General features: G+C 55.7%; 1 protein-coding gene and 1 long non-coding RNA gene across 9 annotated transcripts; one reads left to right on the top strand and one right to left on the bottom strand.

Annotated features, from left to right (window-relative positions):
* On the bottom strand, nucleotides 1-10,395 carry ZNF512B (zinc finger protein 512B). Of its 8 annotated transcripts, none has more exons than XM_084774838.1 (17): nucleotides 10,000-10,177; nucleotides 8,485-8,610; nucleotides 8,187-8,329; nucleotides 7,764-7,892; nucleotides 7,084-7,670; nucleotides 6,759-6,985; nucleotides 6,585-6,656; nucleotides 6,360-6,506; nucleotides 6,095-6,219; nucleotides 5,906-5,998; nucleotides 5,668-5,766; nucleotides 5,417-5,587; nucleotides 4,920-5,114; nucleotides 4,546-4,647; nucleotides 4,134-4,196; nucleotides 3,483-3,581; nucleotides 1-2,863 (listed from the first exon to the last, which is right to left on the bottom strand). In XM_084774838.1, exons 2-17 carry the CDS (start codon nucleotides 8,606-8,608, stop codon nucleotides 2,612-2,614), a joined length of 2,628 nt encoding a protein of 875 aa, XP_084630964.1. In that variant the 5' UTR covers nucleotides 8,609-8,610; nucleotides 10,000-10,177; the 3' UTR covers nucleotides 1-2,611. The 8 variants fall into 8 exon arrangements, with proteins under 8 accessions (XP_084630964.1, XP_084630965.1, XP_084630960.1 ...); XM_084774839.1 differs by having other exon boundaries at nucleotides 7,084-7,607; XM_084774834.1 differs by adding an exon at nucleotides 10,242-10,388 and having other exon boundaries at nucleotides 6,360-6,656; nucleotides 7,084-7,892; nucleotides 10,000-10,090.
* On the top strand, nucleotides 8,632-10,974 carry LOC311593515. Its single transcript, XR_014777733.1, has 2 exons — nucleotides 8,632-9,549; nucleotides 10,642-10,974. It is a non-coding gene; the product is annotated as an uncharacterized lncRNA (long non-coding RNA).
* The last annotated feature ends 1,780 nt before the right edge of the window (nucleotides 10,975-12,754 follow it).

Raw genomic sequence — 12,754 nt, 5'->3', positions numbered from 1 at the left:
TGGAAAAAAACATTCAATAAACATTTATTTGATACAGTGATTTTAATACATACAGTTAACGGCCCACCACCGCACCACTCCGGGCCAGAGGATGAGGATGGGGACAGATGACCACAAGGTGGGCAGGGCCCAAGCTCACCTCAAAACATCTTGCAAATAAAACACTTTGTAGATAGAATATATATGCATGTATATCTATGGTTACAAGTGATAGCCAGAAATGCACTTGTGTAATGAGAACTGCATTAAAACCAAACTAAGAAACCCAAAGTTTAGGAGGTGCTGCAGTCAGGTTATGAGGGGTGGCCTGGGTTTCACACAACAGGAACACAGGGACAGCTCTCCCTTTAGAACCACCACAGGGACACAAAGGACCCAAAGCCCCCAGGAGGCACCATTATCTGCCTGTGCAGGAACATAAAGTGCACCCTGGTTCTGCATGAAGTATCTGCCCTTGGCACTTCTGATTTTTAGGGCAGGGCAAGCGCTGAGCCAGAGGTAGATCTGTAGAGACCCTGACTTTTGCATTTTGCCAAGGACCCAGGGTTTGTTTGGGCCTCTAAGTCCATGCCTACCACCTCCTGGAGCTCTGCCATGATGGCCCCTCCTACTGAGGGTTTGTTTAGGCTGGTGGTCACCTTTGGGCCAGAGGAGGAGCAGCCTGGCCGCCTTGGAAGAGCTTTGCAGACTAATCAGCCACTACTTACCAGCCACACTGGCTGGCAGCTAGCCAACTGCCCCCTTACCCACCTCAAAGACTGAGTTAAAGTGCTAAATATCAACTTACCAGAGCCCCAGGTCCCATACCACGGAAAGCCTCCATGTGGGCTTTATGATACATCCTGGAGACTCAACCCTAGCAAACCCAGGTCCCACATGTCCTGAGAGGCTGGGTGGATGGTGGTGATACCCCACAGAGGTGTTGTCAAAGTGCACCTGGGTCCCCCTCCCTCCACAGCTGCACACCACCACCCAAAAGCCCCTGCCTACTCTGACACTAAATCACACCCACCTCTAATAAGTCAAAGTGTGTAGGAATTGGAGAGTCCATTGCCCAGAGTCAGAGTCTTCCTAGATAGGAGTATAGAAGGACTTTATCCTAAACCTCCCTGGAGCTGGCCTCCTTGGAACCCCTCCCTGCTGAGGTTAGGGGGCAGGTGCCAGTCAGTACCACAGCCCAGATCTACCTTTGGCACCAGGAAACCCTTAGCACCAAAACGTAAGATTGTTGAGTTTTGTATAAAAAAACAGAATTTTTAAAAAGGTTGCTACTTGTCACAGCAACAAGACTGGCATCAACAACATCCAGGAGACACACAGAGGCAAATATCAAAATTCACATCATCCAGGATCAGAAGCCGAGGCCTCAGCCTATCCCTGCCCACACTAGAAAAGTCCCCTCCAGCCTTCTCCTCCTGCCGTGGCTCCCAGGGGGAGTGGGTAGTTAGAAGGTAGAACCAGGAAGGAGGCCAAATTTCTCTTCCTGGCTCTACCCAACCTGCAGACCCTGTTACCGCAGGGCCCCTAAAGAAAGGGGTGAGGCCCAGCCTCGAGGAGCGACACGGGCTGAGACCCCCCCATCTTTCACTATCCTTCGGTTTCCGTATCAATGATTGGCTGCCACCAGATACTGAGGGAAAGTGGGCTTCGGCAGAACTTCGCTTATGGCTCCACCTAGCATGGCAGACACATGCAGTCTCTCACAGGTGCTGCTCCTGAGCTAGGCTCTGCCAGCCTCTGCTTCACATGGCACTGGCTCCAGGGAGACACCTCTCAGGGTGCCAAGCACAAGATCAGAGACTGACAGGTGGAGGTGGGACAAGCATCCCAGTCCTTTGCTCTCAGGTCGGTAGCGATGGGTCTGGGCCTCCCTAAAGGTACAGCACACACTTCTCTCCTTGCCTGGAAGGCTACATACTCCACCACGGCCACAGCAGTCAAGTGCGGCGAGGCCTGAAGCACAGCAGGGATGACGGAGGAGGGAAGCAGGGATGGAGGAGGGAAGCAGGCCCAGAGAGGTAGAAAACAGAAGCAAGGGGTCAGAGGTGGATGCAAGAGGACAGATGGGTAGGTGGCTGTCAGGGCAGCATGGCAGTAGCTAAACAGGGTCTGTCCTGGGAGGTAGCTGGGAGTACTGGAGTTCCAGTGTTGGGTGGAGGCGAGGCCCAAGCGATGGCAGCCAGACTGCTTGGGTGCCCCATCAGCCCACAACTATGGATCACCAGGAATGACTGAGCCTTGAGGGAGTAGAGTGGGGACCCAACTGGGCCAGAGGGAGGTGGAAATGGGGCCATTTCACTGCTCAAGCATACTTCACGCCCCATAATGCCAAGGCTCTAGATCCTGCTAGGTCCATGAATGTCCTTGTAGGAATGGCTGCCCCTTCCCCCCCCAAGTCTATTGCACTTTTGCTGCTGCCCCTGGCACTCCTGGGGAGCACCACCCAGCCACATGAGGCAGCCTCAACAGGGGAAGGACCGGCTTCAGGGAGAGCAGAGTGTTTTGCCAACCCTCTGGACAGATAGGGGTGTAGAGGTGGAGGACAGGTTTGGAACTGGCTCCCCTAATCTGGACAACGCAGGGCATGATGGGTAAGCCCTGCCCACTAGGCTCACTTTTCAGGTGCCTTCCCAGCTCCAGCCTTCCTCCCAGTGGAGGCCCGGACCCCCTTGTCTCTGCCTCCTGGGGGCCAGTCATCCCTGCTAGGGGGCAGCTTAGATGCTGGCTCCTCGGAGGACCGTTCCTTGGGCTTGCGGCCTCGCTTCTTTCCTCCTGACAGACTTTTCTTCTTCTCTTTCCTAGGCATCAACGAAGTCTGGCTCTTGTGTTTGGGAGGTGGGTCAGCTGAGGTCCGGAACCAATTCTAGAGAGAGAAAACTTGCAGTAAAGACTGGAAACCTTGATACAAAGCTACAAACCTACTCTTGGTGTTTGTGTCTGCTTGTGGGCATGTGCATGTAAGTGCAGGTGCCCGTGATGGCCAAGGAGCCTGCTGACACCAGTGCTGAGAAACAGACTCTGACCCGTTTTCCATGCAACTGCTAGGGATGTGGCTGAAGACAGGGTGGGCTGCTGAGGCAGGCTCCTGCTGAGGTAGGCTCCGCTCAGTGGCTGGGCACCAAACTGGGGCACCCCAGACTATTCTTTTTTCTTTTTGGTTTTTCCGAGACAGGATTTCTTTGTGTAGCCCTGGCTGTCCTGGAACACACTGTGTAGACCAGGCTGGCCTCGAACTAACATCAATCTGCCTGTCTCTGCCTCCTGAGTGCTGGGATTAAAGGCGTGTGCCACCACGACCAGCTCTTTTTTTCTTCAAGAGTTATGACTCCATGCTCTGGACACTTCAGGGGAAGTGGACCCCATTTTGAGAAGAAAACACCACATTTCTCAGTGCACACCATGTGAACCACCTGTTCTCTACTACCCTTCCCTAAGGCCAGCCTCCAGGTTGTAGACCCAAAAGATGAAGATAACTCTCATACCTCTGCGTGGGTCTTAAGGATGTGGTACTTGACGCCGCTCTCAGAGCTGAACTCTTTGGGACATAGGAGGCAGCGGTACTTCCCCACAAGGTGGTCCCCCTGCAATACACAGTGGTCTAGTACCCTCACTGTCAGAAGAGTCAAAGCACCCACATCTGGTCCAAGCCCTTATTCTGCTGCTAAAAGGTTAGGACCAGGGTGAGCCAGAGAGAAGATGGCTACACTGCCTTCCAGGATGTGTGTCAATGGTGGGATTAGGGACTGAACCTAACCCTGAAATAGGATTATTAAAGCACCCCTGATACAGGGGCAGCAGTAAGAGGTGGGATGAGGCAAGTGCTGTAGGGGTAGCTCACACTCCTTTGTGAATGTCCTCATCCCAAGCCATGTGCCCTCTGCTCAGGTGAGGATGAACAGTCACACCAGATACGGCAGGAGACTGCAGGGCAGCACTTGGAACTAAGTGACTAGTGTAGGGAACAGAGAGGGATTCTGGGCCATCTACTAGTCTCTGGGACCCTATGTTGTGACAAGGTAAGGTCTTACAGTGATGCAGGTAAACCCTTGGCAAGAGAAAGCCATGAGTGCCCACTGCCCCCAGCCCCACCCCCCCCACCCCCGCACAAGCCATGTAGTAATTCCAGAACTGACCTTGCTGCAGCTGGCAAGATGGGCCTTGAGGCCGGACACACTGGAGTAGATGGCTTCACAGCACTGCAGGCAGGAGACAGCTGTGGAGGAAGCCCTCCCACAACTCCACACAAGGGGTATCCCACTTCAACCCCAGAGCACTCTGGGGCCTCTCTGAGGGCAGGTCCCTGGAGCCCTGGGTTTTGGGCAGGGTGGGTATATGGGTCCCCAGATTCAAGTCCCTTTGTTAATGTGACATCTATGTGAAGACCCTACAGAGTCCCAGGTCACAGACAGGCTGGTCATATGAAGATGGTAACTCCTCAACAGGACACTCACTGTCTTCACCTCTGCTGTTGCCTGAGGCCAAACCTAAGCCCTTTGTCCTGGAGCCCCCCTGTGCCTCTCCCACTCCCTGCGGGTCCCAGCTTACATCATTGGGACAGTTGACATGGCCCTTCTCCTTGACTTCGTTCTTCCATGTCTCCAGCAGCTGGGGGTGAAGTGTGGGGAGGCCTGGCCGAGTATAGTTGAGCTGCAAAGCCAGGCACAGCAGCAGGTGAGCTTCAGGCCGAGGCACATACTGGCCTGACACAATGCATGTGCTTCTGCGGCAGGCTCATTGCCCCTTCAAAGCTGGGGTTAGTAGATGGCCAAGGTCACAAGAATATGGCTGCCACAAGGGGATCAAATGAGGCCTGTCCTGGTCAGAGACCAAGAGGTCGGGGGAGCAATTAAGAAACGAACAAGGGCCACAATCCTGCCCATCCCTTAGGTAGGCCGCCCGTCCCTTAGTTGGCCGCTCACCCGTGCAGTCTCAGGCACCAGGTCGTCCTTCATGCGCCGTTTGGTCCAGTCACGGGCCAGCTCATCCTCTGCAATCTCCTGTAGGTGGAACACGGCAACCTGGGCCGAGGTGCGGCGGATGCGACCACTTGGGGTCCGTTCTACCCCAAGCAGGTCTTCAGCCTCGGGGATCGTGTCTGTAGGGTCCTCAGGGGGCTAGATAGCAAGGATACACAGAAGGCAGTATAAGCCATAGAGAAGGGAGTCGTCCCGAGACCAGGAGTTAGAGTTGGCATGAGTTGTAGGCTTGTGTGGTCTCTGCAGCTTTGGGGACTCACAATGCAGATGTAGACAACACACACACACACATACACACATACAAAAAAAACAAAAACAAAACCAAGACACCGGGCACCAGGCTCCCATCCTTCCTCCTAGGACACGTAAGACTTAGGAACACATGCATGACACAGCAGAGCCCATCAGAGCAAGGACAAGGTAGGTTACAGGCCACTCACCGGGGCTGTGTGCTCTGAACGCACATGATAGTCATGGCCAGCCTTGGATCGGTAAGTCTTGCCACAGTGGGTACAGGGGAAGGAGGGACTGTCTACCTCACAGGGTGGCTTCCCACAGCGCCGCTGGTGGTATTGATAACCCATGAGGCTGGAGAAGGCAGCCCCACAGCCCTGGGGATCCAGGCCAGAAACCAGGTAAGCAATCACCCAGGTTCCCAAGCCCTGACCACCCCTCCGCGGCCAACACTGACCTCCTGGGGGCAGCGCAGCCGGCCCATCTGCTTCAGCACCTTTCGAAGCCTCTCCCGCTCCTCCTGCTCGCCTCCTTCAGAGGCCTCAGCATCAGTGGGCTGGAGACAGAGCAAGCCTCAGACCTGGTGCCAGCCAGGAGTTAGGGCCATAGATCCAAAATCAGGCACAGAGGAGCAGCAGTAGGGTAAGAGGTCAGCAGTCACGGCTGGACAGGGAGCTGAGGGGTCAGCGGCGTACCTTGGCACTGTGTTCAGCCATGGTGTGGTAGTTGAGGCCAGCCTTGGACTTGAACTGTTTTCGGCAGTGCTGGCATTTAAGTGCTTCCTGCAACTGTAGACATGGCCTAACTATGAGAAACCCATCTATGCCAGAGAGCCGCCCCATCCCCCGCCGTGCCTTAGTGGGCAGGGGGGAAGGGAGGCTTACCTTGTGACACACTTCCATGTGCTTTTTGAGCCCCACGAGGGTCTTCCGGGTAACCACATTGCAGGTGGGGCACACAGCCTCCCCCCGTTCATGGATGGCTCGCTGCCACTGCTCCTCAGGGCCACCTGTGAGGCAGAGGAAGGGCTGGGCCTCAGGCATGTGGGGCTCCCGAATGCCCTAGACTCCAGGGGTATCCCCTGTGCCTCAGCCTCAGGATCCAGCCCACCACGGAGACCTGTCCTGGGTCCTGCCAGGCAGCCCCCACCTGAGGCTGGGTGGGCCACAGAAGTTGGTGCCTCCTTGTTGACAGTGACAGGGGTGGCCAGCACCTTCTTCCGCACTTCCTCGGAGCCTGATCCCTCTTGCTTCTTGGTGCGATGAATTCGGGCCTTATCTTCAGCTTTGGCCAGGCCTGTGTGCACACAGTGTGGATATGGGCCAAACACTAACATATTCGGTCCCAGAGGTGGCCAACTGACTGGGGACTTACCTTTGAGCCCAAAGGTCCCTGAGATAGACGGCTGCTCCCCTGTGAATTTCTTCGGTGTTTTCTGTTTCCTTCCTGACTCAGGTGAGAGAAAATGAACGCCAAGACCCTAGTCACATAACCGTTACTAGGCCAGAGCCCACCGCCACGGCTGGCCTCCCAGGGCTCTTGTCTTACTGTGTCTTGTGCGCTCAGGATCCTCCTCAGGCTGGGACACTGAGCCTACAGGCCGCAGTGCCTCTTTGCCTGTCAAGGGCCTGCTACCTGGCAGCAGGGAGCCGTTGCTGGGCTCTGTACTCAGCTGGAAGGTCATACTCTGGCCCATGGTGGACGGGCCGTACTCTCCATTCTCTGTCCTTGCCTGCTTCGGTAGGATGGGGCAGGTGTCCAGACTGTCTGCAGCCCTGCAGGGGGCAGGCAAGGTGAGGTCCGGACAAGCCCAGCAGCCCTCTGCCCGCCCAGACACAGCTGACAACTCACCACTCCAAATGACTTCCTGTACCTTTTCTTACTGCTGCTCTTGCCCGTAGCACGAGGTGTTTTGTTCTCAGATTTGGTCAGCAGCACCATTTTGCAGGGTGGTGTATGTCTGCTGATGGCAATGGGCCTGCTGACCGGCACTGGCTTGCTGACCACAATGGGCCTGCTGACTGGTACTGGCTTGGTGAGTGGCACAGGCTTTGTAACTGTCACAAGTTTGGTGACCGGCATGTGTTTGGTGAGTGGCACAGGTTTGGTAATTGGGATGGGCTTGGTGACTGGCACAGGCCTAGAGACTGGCATGGGCCTACTGACTGTGACAGGCTTGGTGACTGAAATAGGCCTGCTGACAGTGACTGGCTTACTGATGCCAATGGGCTTGCTGACTCCCACTGGCTTGCCAACTGTAACAGGTTTGCTCACTCCGATGGGCTTGCTGACCCCAACAGGCCGGTTGATGGTGACTGGCCGGCTGACTGGGCCAGGCTTAGGGGCAGGCAGGGGATGGTCCATGTGATTCCATATCCGGTGCTTCTCCAGCTGGGTCTTGGAGGTGAATGCGGCCTCACAGAAGGGGCAAGGGAAGGCCAGCCTATCTGAGAGAGCGCCCTGGGCAGGGAGGGCAGGTGTGGGATGGGGCCCCGGGGGCCTCTGCCCAGACGCACCCCCAGGCCTCCTCTTCCCTGACCCACAGACCCTTACCCCTTGGCACCGCTGATAGTGGTACTTGAGCCCATAGATGCTGGGGAACTCTAGCCAGCACCCTGAGTTTGGACACTTCACCCTTGAGTGTGCCTTGAATTCATCTTTCCACTGGTTCATCAGAGAGAGCTGGGCAGAGGAAAAGGCCAAGCTGCTGGTCTGCAGCTACCCAGACTCAAAGCTCCCCCAAGCCAAACAAGCCCTTCAAACTCAAGAGCAGACCAAGAATCAAGCCATGCTTGCAGGCCTATGCTGGGGACTGCTAACATAGCCCACTGAGGCCTTACAACAGTCAGATGCAAGGGCCCTAGGCTACATGCTCAACCAAGCTGGCACAGGCTGTATGGCAGGCTGGTGAGGGCAGAGTAGTGGCCTTCACAGGCTGAACAGCACGAGCCCCACCCTAACCCTCAGGGAGCTCACAGGAATATCTCGGAGAGCTTGGTTCTCGGCTTTCGGCCTCCCTTTTTTCTTCCCTTCTGTCCTGTCACTGGCTGGGTTTCCAGGGTCAAAGCAGAGTGGGGCCTGGCCAGGCACTATATGTCCACTGTGGACCACTGGCAGCCCTGCAGCACAGGAGATAGCAAGGCCCAGGGGCTAGAGTGAGCCCAGGACAGGAGCCCAGACCTCAGGCTATCTAACAGCCTCTACCCCACAAAGGTGCTCCGGGTGCCCAGCGAGGGGGCCCAGCTGTTTGCATCCTCTCGGCCTGGCTCCTCACCCAGTTTCGGTGGGTCCTGCACCGTGGGAAGCGGGACGTCCTTCCGGCTGCCACCCTTGCCAGGTCCACTTCTGCTGGATCCTTGAAGCCGGCGGCCCCCTCCAACACAGAAGGATTCAGTCATCTCTGCAGAGAAGTGCACAGACCTATAAGGTGAGTGGTCCCAAGCCAGGTCTTTCACTGAGCTATCACAGAGGCCCCCAATAGGGCCTCTCTAGCCCTGATCTCCTACACCTAATCATATCAAAAAGCAAGTAACGGGGGCTTCTGCCTCAGAGAATGGGGTGTACACGGTCAAGCTCTCTCTAAAAAAACCCACCAGGCATGAGCAGTGTAGAAAGAGCTAAGACTCTCATTACATCTGACACACCCACCTGGACTCTCACCTAGCCAGTGCGCTGAGATCAGGAGGGCCCTGTGTTCAGAAGGGGCCTAAGCAGCTGAAGGACAGTGAATGATAATATTCCTCCAGGGGGACAGTTAACACCAGTAATGGCCACCGGCTTAACAGGCAGCCACACCACGGCACCTCAGAAGAGACACCCATCTCCTCAGGGTCCTGGTCTCTGCCCACCCAGATACGTGGTCCTCACCTATCCAGATGGGCACCCTTGAAGGCCTCTCTAAAGGGAGGGACAGACGCCAACGGTGGTGCTGAAGGCCCGCTTCCCCGCCACAGGCACCCACCTCTACGGTGAGCAAAAGTGAAGATCCACCTTTGAGCCCCACGCTTGCTGAGCCACCCCACCTGCCTGTCTCCTCAGCCTCTGTGCAGCCAGTGCTCCCCACACAGACGGCGGCACTGGTTCACCCTGGACCACCATTTTTTGCTTCTAGGTTCCTTGCCTAGGAATGCACTTCAGCTAAACAAGTTATAGCCAATCCCAGCAAGCAGAAGCCCAAGCTCCAGGGCCTGCCAGGCAGAGGCCCGGGGCATCACATATCCTGAAAACTGGGCGGGGAGGGAGGAGGGGGGTGGTGGCTCTGAGCAGAGCCATGTTGAGGCCTCCTGGAGGCACCCAAAGCCACAGAAGGGGGCGGTACCAAAGAGCAAGGTTCGAGCAGGTGAGCCCTCTCCTAACAGTTTTTGGTCAACTCAAATCAGAGGGCCTATGTAGGGGGTATAGCTATATGCAGGAGTGCTAAGGTCAGAGGTCAGGACAGTCACTATCCATTGCCAAGGGCAATACCCCATCCTGTGTCTAGGGGAGGGAAGGAGGGTCTTAAATCAACCAAAGTTCTCTGGACGTCTTCGCTTATTTAGTTACCCAGAACCCTGATTACATTTGAGGCCCGGGGTCTAGGGCCTGCAGCACCCTTCTAGTTTTTCAGAGCTTGGACAGAGATCAGAGTTAGGGGCAAGAGGCCCGACCGCCGGAGCAGGAGGAAAACCCCTCCTCCACCCGGGGTCCCCGGGATCTCCCTCGGAGCCAGCAGAGAAGAGGGAGGGGCCGCCGACCGGCTGGCCGGGCGAGCGCCGCCAAGACGTGCACCTGGAGGCCCGTGGCCACCCACCTGTCACCTGAGGCCGGACGCGGGCTGCAGCCTGGCCCGGAAGCGCCGACCGTGGGGGGGCGAAGGCAGTGAACCAAAATGGCGACTTTTTCTGGAGAAGGAGGAGGCGGGAGGACGGCGCCGGCGCGGGGAGCGGGGCGCGGCGCGGGTCCGGGAGCGGCGGGGCGGCGGCTGGGCACGGGGCCGGTGCGGGGCGCGGGCGGAGCCGGGGCCGCGGCGGAGAGGACGGCACCGGCGCTTACCTGCGGCGCCCAGCGGGTGCGGCCGGGGCCAGGCCGGAGCCGGAGCCGGAGCCGGGGCGCGGGGCTCGGGGCGCGGGGCGCGGGGTCCGGGCGGCGCACACTGCGCGCCGCGCTGCGCACATGCGCGCTCCCGCCCCTCCTACCTTTGACAGTTTTATTGCGGGCGGGGGGGGGGGTTGGTGGTGGGGGCGAACTCTCGCGGTATTCACGCAGCCGCCTCTGCGGGGAAGGGGCCGGTGGGGCCGGGCTGCTGCTGCTGGAGCCTCGGGGATCCTAGCCTCGGTGGTACTGGCCTCCGGAGGCCTGTCACGTGCATTGGGCTGGATTCGCGTTGTGGACAGTCCAGTAAACTGAGGCGTGTCGGGGACTCTGGGACACTGCCCGCAATCCTGTCTTACAGATTAAGAAACCTGTGTGGTTGCGCTAGTTGAGGTGGATCCTATGGAGGAAGATCGCCGCAGATACAGGACATCCACAGACCGTCAGGGCGTGCCCCGGCCTCTCCCTCACTGTCCCCGTGGCCACCTTGTCAATCCAGGCACTGTTAAGACCTATAGGCTTTAGTGGGATTGCTGGCTATTGAATCAACTTCTCCCATTTTTGTGAACAGTGGTCTTAGGCCAACGGCCAGTACCAAGCTTTTCCACACTAGCCTGGCCTGCTGGTGTCAGATCTGGGGGTGATGACGCCCCAACCCACGGGAATTGGGCATAAATAAAGCAGAGCAATAAACTCCCCTTTTGCAGACTTCTGGGGGGCAGGTAGGCAAGCTGGCTGGTAAGGAAGCAGAGTGCAAAGCTTGGGGGTCCACAGGAGGCCCAGGAATACTCTAGTATGAGATAAGCTTTCCTAGGGTGCCAGGAGGGGGTGGCGAATGCCTTTCATTTCAGCACCTGTTCCAGGGCAAACAGTGCTACACAGAGAAACCCTGTATTGAAAAACCCAAGCTCATCGGGCATGGTGGCCTACGCCTTTAATCCCAGCACTTGGGAGGCAGAGGCAGGCGGATCTCTGTGAGTTCGAGGCCAGCCTGGTCTATAAAGAGTCCAGGAATGCCAAGGCTACACATTGACACCCTGTCTTGAAAAACCAAGGAAAAAAAAAAAAAAGAAAAAGAAAGAAAGAAAGAAAAACCCAAGCTCGTTCCCAGCATGATCCTCCTCCGGGAAGAACTAAGCATTCAATAGGGAAGAGAAGTCAGCTTTCATTTGGTGGCATAATGCTGTTACGCTGCCACCTGCACTACTGTTTTTTGAATAAGCGTCTCACTGTGTAGCTCTTGGTCAGCCTGGGACTCACTTTGTAGACCAGGCCAGCTAAGCAGTCGTGTCTTGTTAGGTGGTAATCATGTGTGGGCATCTCCATGTCCCGTTGCAGGTAAGATTGATGCTTGCCTGTGTGCTAGTATTAGGGTGACTAGATGTTAGGGTATGTGGGGTCTGTATAATATACCTAGGTTATGCACATTATCTATGGGTAACAATGTGTCAGGATTTGAAGGGTTAAACATCTAAACGTGTGTGTATGTGTGTGTGTGCACGCGCAAGTATGCGTGTGTATGGTAAAAGAGGGTATCAGACCCCCTGAAGCAGTTGTGAGCTGCCTGAAGTGGGTGCTGGGAACTGAAGTCTGCAAGAGAAGGAAGCGCTCAGCCCCATACCCTCCTGTAACTGATTTCTGCATATCTAGGGTCAAGATAGTTTACAATGTAGCGCACTTGTGTGCACCATGTGCTATGCTGGCTTTTGGTTTTTTTTTTGTTTTTTTTGTTTTTTTTCCTGAAACAGGGTTTCTCTGTGCAGCTTTCTAGCTGTCCCGGACTCTTTGTAGGCCAGGCTGGCCTTGAACTCACAGTGATCCTCCTGTCTCTGCCTCCCGAGTGGCTATGCTGTATCTTATGTCCTTGTGCTGGTGGGCGATTCTGTATTAATGTTTGTGTGATTGGGTAATTATACGTGTATGTGAGAATGTTGTTATATATCTTTATGTATGATTGTGCCTGGCCACCTATACAAGTGTGTTGGCATGTATTCAGGCATGTCTGGGTGTTGTGTCACTGTGTCTGTGGCTCATGCCTCTGTGTTCCTATTCGTGTGTCTTGTTGCTGTAGTCAGGGTGTGCACTTCATGTCCTGTGTATGTCAGGGCATGACTGAAGAGTGAGCCCCAAAAGATGACCATGTTAAATCCCTAAACCTGTATTGATAGTTTATTTGAAAAAAGGGTCTTTGCAAATGTCACTGAAGATGTAACTGAGATCTGGATATTCCAGATGAATCCTAAATTTAAAGAAGATACCCGAGATCCAGAAGAGAATGATCACATAAATAGATGAGCGACCGGCCTGGAGCCCAGGTATACCAGACGGCCACTAGCGAGTTGCAAACATAAGGTTGTTTCTGTTTCTGTGCTGGGGATCAAACCTGGGCCTGGGCCACAAACTATGTACAACACCACTGAGCTACACTCCCAGACCACGAACCAGCAGAAACCCACTGTCAGCCTCATTCCATG

This window comes from Acomys minous, assembly GCF_964271855.1.
Source record: "Acomys minous genome assembly, chromosome: 3".
Classification (NCBI taxonomy): Eukaryota; Metazoa; Chordata; class Mammalia; order Rodentia; family Muridae; genus Acomys; species Acomys minous.
This window is presented reverse-complemented; position numbering and strand designations above follow the sequence as displayed.

Excerpts from the sequence above, each read along its gene's own strand:
- ZNF512B (XM_084774835.1), bottom strand. The coding sequence starts at position 8,608 with ATGACTGAATCCTTCTGTGTTGGAGGGGGCCGCCGGCTTCAAGGATCC. Across the intron at positions 8,330-8,484 it reads GCAGGACCCACCGAAACTGG|GGCTGCCAGTGGTCCACAGT; the intron begins GTGAGGAGCCAG and ends CCTGTGCTGCAG. Across the intron at positions 5,588-5,667 it reads GGCTGCGCTGCCCCCAGGAG|GGCTGTGGGGCTGCCTTCTC; the intron begins GTCAGTGTTGGC and ends CTGGATCCCCAG.